Source organism: Chiloscyllium plagiosum, chromosome 32, assembly GCF_004010195.1.
Source record: "Chiloscyllium plagiosum isolate BGI_BamShark_2017 chromosome 32, ASM401019v2, whole genome shotgun sequence".
NCBI lineage: Eukaryota > Metazoa > Chordata > Chondrichthyes > Orectolobiformes > Hemiscylliidae > Chiloscyllium > Chiloscyllium plagiosum.
The window spans coordinates 26005040-26020678 of NC_057741.1; the positions used below are offsets into that span (position 1 = coordinate 26005040).

Genomic DNA, 15639 nt, shown 5'->3' on the forward strand with positions numbered 1-15639 from the left:
TTCTTGTTGGATGTTAAACTGCAAGTGTCATTATTCTATCTATCCACTTAAACTACACCCATTTGTAATTTTATGCTTTGACATCAGAAGAGCCTGTCATTTCCGCCATTACAGAAATGTCTATTTATCCTCATTCTTTGCTTCATACCATCCAGTTTTCTAAACAACAATCAAGATTACTCCTCAATGTGACTCCAGACCCACAGCAATGTGGTTGACTCTCAACTGTCCTCTGTGCCATTATGGATGTGCAAGATTACTCCCAATTAAACACAATGTTTCAGGTCCAGTGACCCTTCCTCAGAACACCTCAGATTTACAGCATCTGCAGTTCTTTCGGTTTTCTTAAAACAGCTAACAATCTTTTCATAGAATCATTGAACAGTACAGCAAAGGGGGAGGCTATTCAGCCTCTGAGTTGAGCTTGCATTTTGAAGAGCAATCCCACTTTCAGGCTATCTCTCTCTCTCTCTCTCTCTCTCTCTGTATTTCTACATCCCTGCAATGTGTTCTCTTTCCAATATTTACCCAAACCCTTTCAGAAAGCTGTTATTGATACCACTTCCTTACCAGGCAATATATCCGAAATCCGAACTGGGGTGAGAAACATTTATTTGTCTCTGGTTCATTCACCAATTAGTTTAAATCTGTGATCTCTGGTTCTCAGCTTTTCACCTCTGGGACCAGTTTCACTTTATGTACACCACCTAGACTTTTCATCGTTTAAACATTTTAAAGTTCCTTTGGAATTTTATTTTTATTTATTCATGAGATGAGAGCTCACCCATCTCTATTGCCTGTCTCGAATTGCCCAGAGGGCAGTTAAGCGTCAACCATATTGCTTTGGGTCTGGAGTCACATGTGGGCCAGACCAGGTAAAGATGGTAGTTTCCTTCTCTAAAGAATGTTAATGAACCAAGTGGATTTTTTCTGAAATTCAACAATGGATTCAGTGGTCATCATTAGACTCTTAATTCCAGATTTTGTTCTGTATTGAATTGAAATTTCGCCATCTGCCATGGCACGATTGGAAATAATGACGATACCTGGGTCTCTGGATTAACATTTAGGTGATAATACCATTCGGCCATCTAAAAATATGTGTTAGCTGGACATTCATTTACCTTACTTTATCACCAGCCTTGACGACTGTCAAAGAATTTCAGGATTTTAGGCACACAAGATAGAATTTGAAAGTTATCACACCCAGTCCCAGCAACTGATGGAGTTTTTGGGTAAAATATTGCTGCCAGTATAATATGACCAGAGCATTCCCTATGTGTTAGCCCTTGTAACATATACCACAAAGATTGGGTTCTTGTTGAAACAGATGTCTTGAAGTTTAACAGCACTAACCATTTACACTGCTATAAGATCTCGGATGTCCTTTAAACATCCGATTACATAGAGCAAAGATACAGGAATTGCAAGCTTGTTGTAACTGTTATTACGACTACTGAAGGAGAGGCAGTATCTTTTTGCTGGAATGTCGGTGATGTCATTTAACTGGCATTTATAGACTGGGATTCATGTGAATTGAATTGAATTGAATTAACTTTATTGTCAAGTGTACCGAGGCACAGTGAAAAGCTTTGTCTTGCGAGCAATACAGGTAGGTCACATAGTTAAGTAGCTTAAATAGTAAATAACAGGTAAACAGCGGCAAAAACAAGAACACAGGTAACAGGCCAATGTTAGGAGTTTGTGAGTCCATTCAGTATTCTAACAACAGTAGGGTAGAAACTGTTTTGAAACCGACAGGTGCGTGTGTTCAGGCTTTTGCACCTTCTCCGCGATGGTAAAGGTTGTAGAAAAACACTGCCAGGGTGGGATGGATCTTCAAGAATGCTGGCGGCCTTTCCTTTATTAATAATTATACCAACAACCATCAGCCCTGCCAAACTATGGGGCCCAAAGCAGGATCAAACTTGGCCCTAAGTCACATGAATATTAACTGAGTAAGCTACCAAAGCCTGGAATGAAAACAGAACATGCTGGAGGAACTCAGCAGGTCAGCAGCATTTGTAGAGAGTTAACCTTTTGAGTTTGAGAAGACTTTTCATTGGGATCAAATGAACAATGGGCTGTTTGCTTTACTGACAGTGAGCCCATGATATGAATGAGGAGGGTGAGGGGTTTTTAGAGGGAAGAGGGGTGGGAAAATCAGTGGGGTACTATTCTATCAGGAAAGCATTCCTGCTCCTCTTGGCTCCATTGCAATGATTTGCAAAAGTATATACGTTTATATTTGTAAATATGTGTTAATTGTGAATGCTGCTGAGGCCACAGATGCCATTGATAACTGAAGGAACCCTGTACAACCCTTCTCTTCTTAATTTGCCAGAGGTGTTCCCTAAACAGGCACTAGACACCAACGTTAGGTGATCATCCTAATTTGTCATTGTTTTGTCTGTTTTATCCCTGGAAATTAGGCAAGTAATGACCTGAATCTGTCATTCAGGGAACCATTCTTCCTGAACACATTCTTGTGAGAAAATGAATTACTGGTGATGTTTAGTTCTGAAGAAAGGACAGAAAATGCTGCAAATACTCAGGCAGCATCTGTGAGGGAAACAGAATCAACGTTTCACATCATGAGCTCTTATTAGAACTGGGAAATATTAAAAGATCTAATAGGTTTTATGTGCAAGCAGAGGTGGGGTAAGTAGGGAAAGAAGAAAAGGGAAGAAAGCAATAGGGTTGAAGATGCGAAATTATTTGATGAGCAAGATGATGGTTCAGCTGAGGCAAAGGGGAATGAAAAACAGACAAGAAATGATAGATTGTCCCTGGGGACAGAATAAATGGAGAAAGCAGGATCATTACAAATGGCTGTTGACTGAAAAAGTGAGGTTAAAGGTCACGATCAGAGATTGTTCAACTCAGTGTTGAATCTGGAAGGCTGAAACGTACTGAACTAAAAGATTAAGTAGTCTTTCCTGCATATAGACTGGGCATCAATGGAATAGTGAAGGAGGTTGACCACATCGAGGTCAGAATGGGAACTAGAAGAAAGAATTAAAATCATAAGTAATTGGAAGCTTAGAGTCAGGCTTGCAGACTGAATGAAGTTGTTAAGCATTTGCCTTCCCCAGTGTAGACATGCGTTATGTTCTGAAGTGTCAGACATTCGGTGATATTACTGACTCAGTGTACCATATGATTTACAGACTACCAGTCTTTTATAAATTTACCACTAAGTCTCTGCACATATGCTTGTGGCAATAGACGTCTGGGCACGAATACTAGATCCAGTGAAGAAGACCTGTATAAGTCCTGAATGACTTTATGGCCAATGATCTATGGTGTCTCTTTCATGCTGAAAACAGTGTATCTGACACTGATCTTTTGTCAAACCCTTAAAATCACAAACATTTTGTACTCTCTAAAAAGAGACAAGAATGGATGGCTTAAAATTGTGTTATTTGCAAGATGACCAAAGACATTAATCATCCATACTCTGCAAGGATCTGTTCTCTAAATATACGTTGTAGGTAGGAAAAAGACATCGGTCATAAGCAGGACATTGGGTTCTGTCCTGCTATAGTAGGGTCGGGAGCTAGGCCCCAGGCTGGGTGTGTGGACAGGGAGTAGCTCAGAGGCTCTGCCCCTGTCCCTGCTCCTGCCCCCAGAGAAGAGTTCAATAATTCTTCAACATGTTTTCCTCCTTCACAACAGTTGGATTGACATTAAAATTCTTGGTGTCCTAGACACATTACTGACCTGTTCTACACATGATACGTGCAGTTCCTTATAGTTCTAGCAGCTAATATTTGAACAAAGAACCTGTTCAGTGACTATGCACAGCAATCACTATGACCCTACTTCTACAATAAATAAGCCTTGCTCCCTCTTGTCTTTCATTGATGGGATGAGAATGTTCCAGGCATGCCCCTCATTTATTGTTCATTATTAATTTCCCATCACTAATTGCCTTTCTGAAAGTGATAATGAGCTACCAAATCAAACCTCTGAAGTCCATGTGGTGCAAGTACATCCACAGTGCTATTAGAGAGGGAATTCCAGAATTGTGACATGGCAACAGGGAAGGAATGATGATATATTTTCAATGCAGGATGATCTGTTAATTAGAGGAGAAGTTTCAGATGCTTGTCTTTCCATGTATTTGCCTGTCTCCTTCCAAGTGATAGAGGTTGCAGGTTTGGAAGAAGCTCTTAAAAAAAAAGCTTAGTGATTTGCTACAGTACATCTTGGTATTGGTAAACATCCCTTTTCTGTGAACCACTCATGGGTAGCTTAAATGCTTAAGGTGGTTGATATGGTGTCAAATCAGAGGACTGTTTTGTTTTGGATGATGTCAAGATTCTTACATATCATACTTCTGACTTGAGCCATGTACGTGGTGAACTGCTTTGGTGAGTTACTCATGACAGAGTTCTCAACTTCTGACCTTCTATTGTAGACAAGATATTTATATGGCTGGTCCAATTAAGTTTCTGGTAAATGGTAACCTTCAGGATGTTAAAGTCAATTAAAGTCAAGGGGAGATGGTTAAATTCTCTCTTGGTAGAGATGCTCTATGCTGTGCATTTGTATGATGTGAATGTTACTTTCATGAAGGTTGAATTCGCATTGGATGAATTGCAAATGGGAAGGGGCACTGTATAAGCATCCCCATTTCTTGCCTTATGATCAAGGAAAGGTCATTGATGAAGTGTTGGAGATAGTTGAGCCATGAACCACACTCTGAGGAACACCTGAGTGATATCCTGAGGCTGAGACAATTGATCTCCAACAACCACAAACCATCTTTCTTTGTGTTAGGTCTGACTCTGAGCAGTGGATGATTTTCCTCCTGATTACCAGTTAATTCAACATTTGATGCCATATTTAGTCAGATGCTGCTTGAATGTCAGAGGAAGTTACTCTCACCTCAGCTTATGGAACTGGAATACCTGGGAAATGCTTCAGACATGCACAACTTTGTAATTTCTCCAGAAGATCCTGAATTGTTAACATAGCTACCTGGCTTGTTTACTCCTGAATAACATGAGTTCAGAATGTCACTTGTTGTGCTGTCCTCCATGGTGTTGATATGTCCTCACAAAAATACTGAATAGTCCCTTAAATTTATCAATAGCTCTTTCTGAAGTTCTAATGTCGGAAACACTGACATCTCATGGTGTGTCATGGAAGGGTCCATTTCAAGATATTAATGAGATGAGTGAATTAATAGTCAAAGTTACGCTCTTAGTTCTCAGGCTACAGTGTACACTTCACTGCATTCCACAGCTAACTTAATGGCCTTATGCCAGTGTTTCTTTGTTATTTATAGGTCTATGAATCTATCTCCATTCTGCTTTCCTATGAATGCATCTTAGTTAAGTCCTGTGTTCAGTTCTGTGCTGCACTTGGACAAAACAAATTAATCAAAGCACAAAATTAGCTGCTTTATTGGGGAAGCAAATATGTCCAAGGTGGCATCATGAACCTGAATGCGTTAAATTTGTTTTGTAATGCATCTGTTGTAAATGTACCATTGCTATTCCATCATACTACACTAATAAGGCTGGGAAGAGGATACCCTTGGATCTAAATCACCAACACCTTGTCAAGAGCAACTAGGGATGGGCAGTAAAAGCTGGCCAGCCAACAATGCCCAGGTCCCACAAGTAAATAAAGAAAGAGTAATGTTTGTGCTCCTCTTGAAACTTGGCTCAATGCAGTTCCACTGCATCGTGTGATGTCTTATGCTAAAATGACTTTATCTCTTCTACTCCTGTAGGTTCTTTTATGGTCAGCAAACAAAGTATTTGAAGAACTGACAGACATTGAGCGACAGTTTCACAAGGCTCTTTACACAGTCCGAGCCTACCTGAACTGTGAGAGATACTCAGTAGCACTCCTCGACATGACGAAGCAGAAGGTTTGGTTCATGTTTTGTGTATGACTCTTGATCTAAGTACTTTATCCTTGTGAACCACTAGATCAGATTTTGGTTATTGCAGAAAATAATTGGGTGGCATATACTGAATATTGGCCTCCAGTATTCTGGAATGAACAAATAAAATCCAGTCTCAGCATTTGTTCTACAACAACTGAAAGGTTTCTTTGCATTTCCAATGCAATTTATTCTGGATGTTTTGACACTCCAATGATTTAATTCCTCAGTTTTCTTGACCACTGGACATGCAGGAGGAATACTACTTAAAATGAACAGTTTGGTCATCAGTAATCTGAATTTAATTTGTTGGCTTTGTTGATTGTTTGAATGCCTTGAGTGTATTTCCTTGTTTCAAGCCACTTTTTCTGACGGTCAGGAAATTTGAGACCCAGTAGCTATTCTAAAGTGATGCTCAGACAGCCTGCTACAAGGACAGTAACTCTTAAAGGGAGTGAAAACAGGTTGGGGACAATCATCCAATTAAGAGATCTTGATGCAAGTGTGTGCAAGACAAAAAATTAAAACAAATATTTTATAAACACTAATTTTACTCGAGGAGTATGATTTAATAACCACGACCAATTCCTAGATACAAACTGGACTTCACTAGGAGTGAAATACTCAAGGATCTATAGGATCAGTGGATGGAACATGGAAATTGGGATAAGAAAGATTAAAAAAAAGCACAATTTGAGCAGTCAAAAGAGAGGACCAAAATTTTGGCCCCAATGTGGAAGTGCGAACTAAATGGTTGGGCACATAATTTCTCACCATTTGTGCTAATTGCCATGATTTAGGTGTTGGGACCTTAGACCCAGAATATGGAGCACAAACTACAAACCAGAGTTTTAGTAAGGATGGTCTGTTACTGAAAACTTAACAAACAGTAAAAAGTACCAGTCTCAAATTGGGGTTATGCTTATAGACCTCCTGACCGTAATCAAGTATTGATGGAATATATAATTGTGGTGATCAGGGAAACCTTTAACATAAAAATGGGGCTTAATGGGAAGTTTTAATTTTTACACAGACTGGGAAAGGTAGAACAGCTTATACTGTACTTGTCCAGTTTCATTTTCTGATGCTTTTGAAAATAGCAGACTGAGGGGAGAACCTGGCAGAGATCTTCACAATTATGAAAGCAGTGATAAGGTAGACATTGAGAAAATATTTCCACTTGCAGTTGCGAACAATAGAATATGGTCCGTCAATATAAGACAGCCACTAATAAATATAACAAGGAATTAAGGACAATAACTTCATCCCATGAACAGCTTATGGAGCTCACTATCAAAAGGGAGAGGTCAGATGAATTGATGGATACAAGGAGAATGTAGATAAGAATATAAGGGAGAAAGGATTAAAAGGATATGATGATAGGGTTAAATGAAAAGAGATAGGAGTAGCCTAATTTGGATCATAAATGTCTCAACTCTTTCGACTCGTATCCCTTTAGACCTTAAAATAATAAATCTCTGTTGACCTCAGTCTTGAAAATAGTAACCTGACATCCTTGGTTCACTAAGGGAGAGAACTCCAGATTTCCACAACATTTCTTTGAACAAAAACTTTGAATTCACTCCATCCAATGGAATTATTTCATAATTTTAAACTCCACAATTATGCTGATTTCCCCACCCCCAAAGCTCAAGGGAATGCAAGCCACATTTATAGAACTTATGCTACTAATGTAACTATTTAAATACTGGTATCATTCTGATGTGTCTGTGCCATAAACCTTCTAATAGAACCTTGCCAAAGTGGAACCAATTTAATGTCATACATCAGATGGGATCTGATCAAGGACCTGACAAATCACCTCCTTCCCTTAATATTGCAACTTGCCCGATAAATGATAACATCAATTAGTCATTTTGATCATGTCTTTTGCATGTTTCTTGGCATTTTAGTGGGGATTTCGTAAATCCCTTTGCTTCTCCATTGTTCTTAGACTTGATGTCATTACAAAAATATTCTAATTCAATTTTGTTCTTTCGAGAGTGGATGATCTTTTCATTTTCCCACAAGGAATTCCACATAGTTTTGATCAGTCACTTAAATTTATGATCCAGATCCCATCAGCATTACTTTCGGTGACTACTAATGTTCTCAGCTCCAAACTTGGATACATGACTTAATTTCCTGTCACCAAATTCACTGACATATAGGGGAATACCTGAAAGCCTCTCATTCCCTCTCTTTGCAAGCTAAGCCACTTCTACTTGAGTTTAGGTGGCTCACCAGCTAGCTACAAGATGTGACGCCTATGTTAACGATGCATTTGATACAATTAGCAACATGGTGAATGTAGATGAGGCAGTAATTTGATTGGTTATTTGGTCCTACAAAGTCAAGCATTGCTGGAAAAAAGCACATTTGATCAAAATCTTTTGTCTTGCCCTCATCAGGACATCTTGCAAAAATATCAAATCAAGGGGAAGAACCAACATTCACACTGCATGAGAGGAGAATGCTGATTGGCTGTCAAGTGGACTTTCCTCGAGGCACTGGTAGAGGCACTGCCCTGGAGAATGCACTTGTTAATGCTGTTTGACAGTTAGCAGCCAGGCTTTGTTTAAATTTTAAACCAGACAGGTTGACATTAATTGGTCAGAGTATTGCACTGACAAATGAGCCACCAAATGGCGGAGACCTGTTTAGTTGAGTTGAAACAGCCACAGCGTATGGACATGTTCTTCTTGTCTATGAAGAACAGGGCCCTGTGCATTGGATAAGTAGTTTCCAGTACACATAAGTGTGCCACACTGTGAGCCTGACTGACCATTCTAATCTGGTTTTCAGTGTAATTCTTTAGGATTATCCAGTAAATGTTATCCAATTGCAGAATCATATCTAGCATTCGTTACTGTGTTGCAGGCATGGGTTAGTTGGGTGGTGTCAGTACCTTGTTTGTTGCAAAGGGATCTGCTGTTCAATGCAGTTTGCCAGTCTTTGGTACATATGACCAACAAACCGGTATCGCAATTGCATTGAAATTCATATACCACATTACTCTTTGTATGGCAGGTAGAACATCTTGCTGGTTTGTTGGCATCATCCTGTTAATAGTGAATGCTACTCGTGTTGTTCCTGTATAATAGCACCGTGAAATAGCTAGCTTCACCTGTTGCTCAAACATTTGAGGTATGTTACCTTTCAAGGTAATCTAAGGTAGACAGGATACTTCTCAGGGCCAAGAATGATTAGAATAGCCATTTTCCTGCAGGATGGCTTTAGTGGTGCCCTATTTCAGCATCGAGCTTGCAGGCTGAACAAACAGCTCAGGCCCTACTGAAAAGATTTCCAATAAGACCAATCTCATAACATGTAGAACTGGGAATCCCAATTGTACACTGACTAGAGAAGATAGATTTGCAGTGGACTGCAAGTTCCTGACCAGTTTCTGAATTAGGATATCGTGGAAAGCAAGCTCATTTGACTGGCTTAATTTCATCTGGGAATTTCAATGTCCTTTGAACTAAGACAATTAAAGCAGATCTTACATATTGTTGTGGATTCAAAAATATCACATGTATTACCATAAATATGTAAGAGATAGGAGGTTAGGTGTCATCTCAACAAAGACGTATTTCACTGTTGCCAGAGCTGACAGGTACAGCATAAGCAAGTTCACAGCCAATGACAAGCCTTGACACTGGCATCCCAGACTGTGCCAGCAATTCTGAGGCTGGCACTTTTCTGCACTTAATCCCAGTAGTCAATGCCTGTTCCTTGGGGGATATGCTAGTGAGAACATAAATCCTTTTTATCCCCTTCATGTGGGGTGGGGCAACAGGAAGAAGTGGATTGGAGGCAAAGGCAGGAGAGATGCTTTCAGAGGTAACCCCCTTGCCCTTTTTCCATGCCCTGATTACTGGTCAACTGCACCCTGGCACATTGCACCTGCAAAACCCAAGATTTGTCTGACTGTGTGTAGTTCTCTCTGCTCAGATCAACCAATGAATTTTATAACAATTGTGTTTTATAATAAGTGAATTGACCAATTCTTATTTCCTTTGCAGGAGTTTTTTGACCTGTGGCCTATACAGATGGGAGAGGTACCTCCTTACCAAGGTCCCAGAACTCCTGATGGCAGAGTATGTTTTAACCCAGTTCAATGTGAACGTTCAAGGATTCTGCTAAAAAAAGTGTAGCATGTTTCATAACCACAGCAGAAGTAACTTCCAGTCAATAAATACAGTCATTGTATTTGCAACAGAAAACCACAATGAGCAGATATATTGCTTTAGCAATAATATTGACTAGAACTCCCGTGTTCATCTTGAAATCAATATCATCAAATCTCTTTTTGTCTAATCAAGAGGTCACTCAACGTTCTGTCTTAACGTACAGCCCTCTCTCAGCAGTGCATGAGGAGCATCAGCTTTGGTTTTGCATTCATGTGTCTGGGATGGGACTTGAACCCACAATCCTCGGGCAGGAACCTTTCAATCTTGCTCAGCCCTCTGCATGAGGCACTCATTTAATAGACTGTTAACTCTCTGACCAATTAAGGATGGCAGAGGTGCATATAGAATAGAGCTTGGGGAAAAGGGGGGTGCCAATCAGAAGACCCATAGAGGACTGAGCAGCAGCCCTGGGGGAGGGGGGTGGTGGTGTGGAGGTCAACACTGCACTGTGTGAGACTGAATGAGATGTCTCAAAATAGAGGGGCCCATTAAAAAAAAGGTGTGAGAAGATTGAACAAAAGGTATCAAATTGTCAGGGCCATTATTGTGGTGGAGGACAGCCTCCATATAATTGTGTTTGACCGCAATATATCACTTTCCACCTTTGGGATCATTGAGAGCAACCTCACCTCTGACCTCCCTCTGTGAACCACCTCGAAAGCATTGCTGAGCTCTGGACACCACTTGAGACCTGTGTGCTGACAGTGAGAGCAGGACAGCCTAGCTACTGCCTTCAGAAAAAGCCCATGGAGGAGGCCTTCCAGAGGCACAGCATTCCAAATTTCCACAATCTCTTTCCCAATCCTCCATTTACACCAGCTCCTCTTCCATGGGTTTGGGAACATACTGGACACTGACTCAGAAGGCAAGAGTGATCACAATTGAGCCAAGGCTGACACAAACTGTTGCAGATTATAAAAGAATGGTGATAGGTAGCATGTCATTATTGTCAAGAGTTTCATCTATATTGTCGATTCATTATCTATATTCTTATTCTGTAGGAAATAATCTTTCACAAAATCATCGACTACATTCTACATGGAAAGGAGGAAATTAAAGTCATTCCGTAAGTTTTCAATGGTATCTCAATTGAGAATTATTTCTCCAGTGATGGTAATCATTCAGATGCAGAATTTGTGATTTTCTCTGTATTTTCCTTAGAACTCCACCTGCTGATCATTGGGCCTTGGCCAGCGGATTACCAACGTATGTTGCAGAGACTGGCTTAGTAAGTTCTGCTTTCAGAGCTGTTCAAACATTTTATTAAAGGAGATAAGTTGAAAATGTTCTGGAGGAGGGCTTTGAGATTGAACCTCAGGATAAGGACCATCAACTTCTTAGGTCAGAGAAGCACTTACTGGGTTGAATATTGTTTGGTGTTCCTGAGGGAACCTCAGTATTGGAATGTAATGCCCCCCAAGAGGTAGGTTCGGATGTGGGAAATGGTGGGGGTTAGATGGTGGGAGAGGGTGCATGTTATTGGCCAGGATGGTGCAGAGTGAAGATTCTTTGTATTTCCTTTAACTTTCACCAGGGCAGAAAGGGCCAAGGATAAGCCTCCTGCCTCAACGTCAGTTGAGGTCCCTTTAATATGCCCCATACATGTCTCATTCCACTACCACTGAGGGTTTAATACAAGGCAACCCACCAGGTAAACCCTGGCATAGACGTTTGTGTCTTAATTGGTGGATGGGAAAGGTTCTTTTATTTGGGCAGTGCAATGACCACCGGAGAGGGTGCAGGAAGGTACACAAGAGCCACGGATGAACCCATCTAGTTGCCCTAATGTATAGATACCCCCAAATCCACCACACTCCACTCCGACCTTGGCAGAGTTTCCATGCTTGACTCCAATAGCCCCTCCCCAATCATCATACTCCTGGACTCCACACCTACGATTATGTTGGCTTTGTTAGTGGAGGACCACCATGGTTAGCAACTCTCAAAGGCAGGACATCCTTCTGATGCTAGGACTGTCTGAGGAAATTCCTTTTAAGGAATCCAGTAGGCTGAAGTAACTGAACAGTAGGAAAATCCCGGATCAGGCCTTTCTTGGGAAAGTGATCACAACTGATTTGTCACTGTTTACCAGCCAGAGGATCCTGTTGTGACTATTAAAGGCTGCCCAAAATTAAAAATGAGGGTTGTATCCACAAAATACATAGTATTGTTACTGAAAGATTTTGCAGTTGTCAAAAAAGAATGAGTGTTAGGAAATGGCAGGTTCTCATGAAAGGATATGAGATTCTTCATGATTCTTTCCAAAAACTGGGAATGCTGAGAAATACAATTTGGATAGGACAAGATGTTCAGTTAGAAAATCTCCCAGTTTCCAATTTTATGCTTTCTTCCTTGGAGCGCCTGATCTATCAGCAGAGATGAGGACATGCTACTGTTAAAGACGTTGCTAAGAAGATCGCAAAGTGACTCCCTTTCCAACTGTGCTTATTTACTCTACGGAGAGGATTAGAAACCCTTTCTGGATTCACCAGTGACAAAACCTCAAAAAGTGTGGGGAATGGCAATCTTCCCTGTGCTCAATCTCTCCTGACTTTAAAAAGCATTCTCTGAATGATTTTCCTCCAATAATATGGTCTGAATTATTTATCTTCACAGATCTGCAATATCATGAATGCAGCAGCAGATGAAACATTTAGCTTCCAGGTAAAGGACCCATTCATTTAAAATAAAAACCTTTCAATATTAATATTCCAGGTACACAAAATGACAAAGCATCGACTGGATGATTCTGTTCAGTTTAATCAAATCTCGATGTAATAACTTCAAATTCTCCGAACCAGAAAAAACTGATCTAAAGTAATTGTTAAATTGATGTGATTCGGAGATGCCGGTGTTGGACTGGGGCGTACAAAGTTAAAAATCACACAACACCAGGTTATAGTCCAACAGGTTTATTTGGAAGCACACTAGCTTTCGGAGCGACGCTCCTTCATCAGGTGATTCACCTGATGAAGGAGCGTCGCTCCGAAAGCTAGTGTGCTTCCAATTAAACCTGTTGGACTATAACCTGGTGTTGTGTGATTTTTAGCTAAATTGATAAATATTGAAAAGTCCTCTTGTCACCTGTAAAGAATGTGGATGGGGCCAATTATCAGTTGAGAAGAACATTGGGAATGGAGTGAGGTGACAACACTGTGTGGAGTGAGGAAGTAAAGGGTGGATGGAGGTGAAAGGAAGTGAGACAGATAGAATAGAGTGAGAAGGTGCGGATTGAACTGAGGTGAAGGGAAGTGAAGTTGGTCAGAACAAAGTGGAGGGAGGATGAGCAGAGTGGACTATGACAGAGTGAGGTGATGTGGCGCAGAAATAGAATTTGCTGACTGCTTGGCCAGTAACGCTGATGGCGGGCTAGTCTGTCTGGAGGGTGTTCCTCCATGATAATGACCCTCCGCCACCCTTCCAGTGGTCTCTGGATAGAAACGCTGATTTATCTGAGGCACTGCAGTTTTAGGCATTCTGGAGCTGCCTAGCTCAGAACAGGGGGAGCAGAATGGGAAAGGGAAGAGGGTGAATTCACTGGTAGGATTTTTGAAAAAGCAGAAATCCAAATTGGTTTGTCAGACCTTGTGGAGTACACCTATACTTAATTGCTCCACAGATTACAGAGATAACAGCTTTCTGTTCATCTTGGCCTTTGTCTAGAATGAAGAGCACACTTCAGCTTGTTCTGTTCTAAAGTAGTAATTGTGGATCAATGTGCACCATAGGACCCTATATTTCACATTTAGAGAGTTTACCACACATATCAGGTGCTTTGGACAGCAGTGGCCAGGCAGTAACCCATTCCACCCCGTTTCAACAAGACAGAATTTGCGGTGTTTGCCAAGTATCTAAGTTTGTAGACTTTACTGCATTTGCTGCAAGGCCATTTGAAAGGGCAGTTAAGAATCAACCACATTACTGTTAGTCTGCAGACACTTGTGGACCAGTCTGGGTAACGATGACAGATTTCCTTCCCTAAAGGGCAATAGAGAACAACTTTTGATTTTACCAACAATCAATGATAGTTTCATTGTCACCACTATTGTCATAATGTAAATCCCACCATCTGCTGGTGTGGGATTTGAAACCACGACACTAGTCTGTTCCTCTGGGTTAACAGTCCAGCTACATTATTGCTGTGCCACCATCACCCATGTTTGAAAGGTGTATCGAGAAGTTGGGAAGGTGGGCCTGATCGAACAACTAGAAATGAGCTTCTTGGATTGAATAGACTTTTTCTGTTACTTATGTCTGTTATCTCCGATATATCTCAAACCAGGGGTCATAGTCTAAGGATACAGGTTAAGCCATTTAGAACTGAGATGAGGAGAAATATCTTCACCAAGATTGTGGTGATCCTGTGGAATTCTCTGCCACAGAGAATGCTTTCAAGAAGCAATTAGTGTTCGGGCTAAGGAGATCAAAGAGTATGGGGAGAAAGTGGGAACAGGAACTGATTTGATCCTGATCATATAAATGGTGAAGCAGGCTCAAAAGGCTGAATGGCCTTCTCCTATTATATATGCTTCTTCCTGGGCCCCAGAGAACCAATAGATATATTCTATTCAATCTGTTTGGTGACGTCATAACAAACCTCTGGAGCAGATGGGACTTGACTCCAGGCCTCCTGACTCAGAGGAATAGATATATCCACTGCACCACAAGAAGGCCTCTGAGCAACAGTCTATCATGGTCCTGTTGAAGTACTACACCTGAGCTCTACTCACCTGTTATTACTCATTTCAATGCAGGATTGTGAATGGAATTTCAACCATTGTGCATAGGACAGAGAGAGAGATCAGGACCTGTTATGTTCTTATGTATTGTACGATTGTGACAATTCTGATGACTTTAAAAATGTGTTTATTCCTCACATGCAGACTGAACCCTTGGATAGTTTTGGATGGACGATCAAAAATGTCCTTTCAATGCCAATTGTAAACAAGAAAGAAGAGATTGTCGGAATTGCCACATTTTACAACAGGAAAGATGGAAAACCTTTTGATGAAATGGATGAAGTTCTTATGGAAGTAAGCCTCACACTCAGTGGCTTTTAATCTTATTCAGGCAAAGTAATTGAAATATTAACCATTCATTGCGTGCAGGCCAGCCTCTAATTTGCTTTTGTCTCTTGTTTCAGTCCCTGACCCAGTTCCTAGGCTGGTCTGTTCTCAACACCGATACATATGATAAAATGAACAAGCTTGAATACCGGAAGGATATTGCTCAGGGAATGGTGCTATATCATGTAAAATGCAACAAGGATGAAATACAAAATATACTGGTACGTCTTTGCCTGAGAAATAGAGCCATCGTTATTTCAAACAAAAGTATAAAATATCCTTTGGGTGTGAGTGGCAACATAGAGGATTTCAGAATAATCATCACATCCAATGTCTCGCACTGTTACCAAATGGTATTCCAGTTCTTTCTGCTTCAGATCAGCATGGTGGGCAGAGGGCTCTTGTGATGCAATGGTAATATCCCCACCTTTGAGTGAGAAGACCCGACTTCACTTGTTCCAGAGGTGTGCAATAACAT

The 15639-nt window shown here is 40.7% G+C and overlaps 1 protein-coding gene across 1 annotated transcript in view; it reads left to right on the plus strand.

Annotated features, from left to right (window-relative positions):
* The window catches only part of LOC122539439 (rod cGMP-specific 3',5'-cyclic phosphodiesterase subunit beta-like), a 73218-nt gene that overhangs the window by 18057 nt on the left and 39522 nt on the right, over positions 1–15639 (plus strand). Inside the window, exons 4-10 of the mRNA XM_043674284.1 lie at positions 5747–5887; positions 9928–10002; positions 11097–11161; positions 11257–11323; positions 12712–12759; positions 14979–15128; positions 15239–15382. Coding sequence (XP_043530219.1) covers positions 5747–5887; positions 9928–10002; positions 11097–11161; positions 11257–11323; positions 12712–12759; positions 14979–15128; positions 15239–15382 — 690 coding nt within the window. The remainder of the gene's footprint in view (positions 1–5746; positions 5888–9927; positions 10003–11096; positions 11162–11256; positions 11324–12711; positions 12760–14978; positions 15129–15238; positions 15383–15639) is intronic.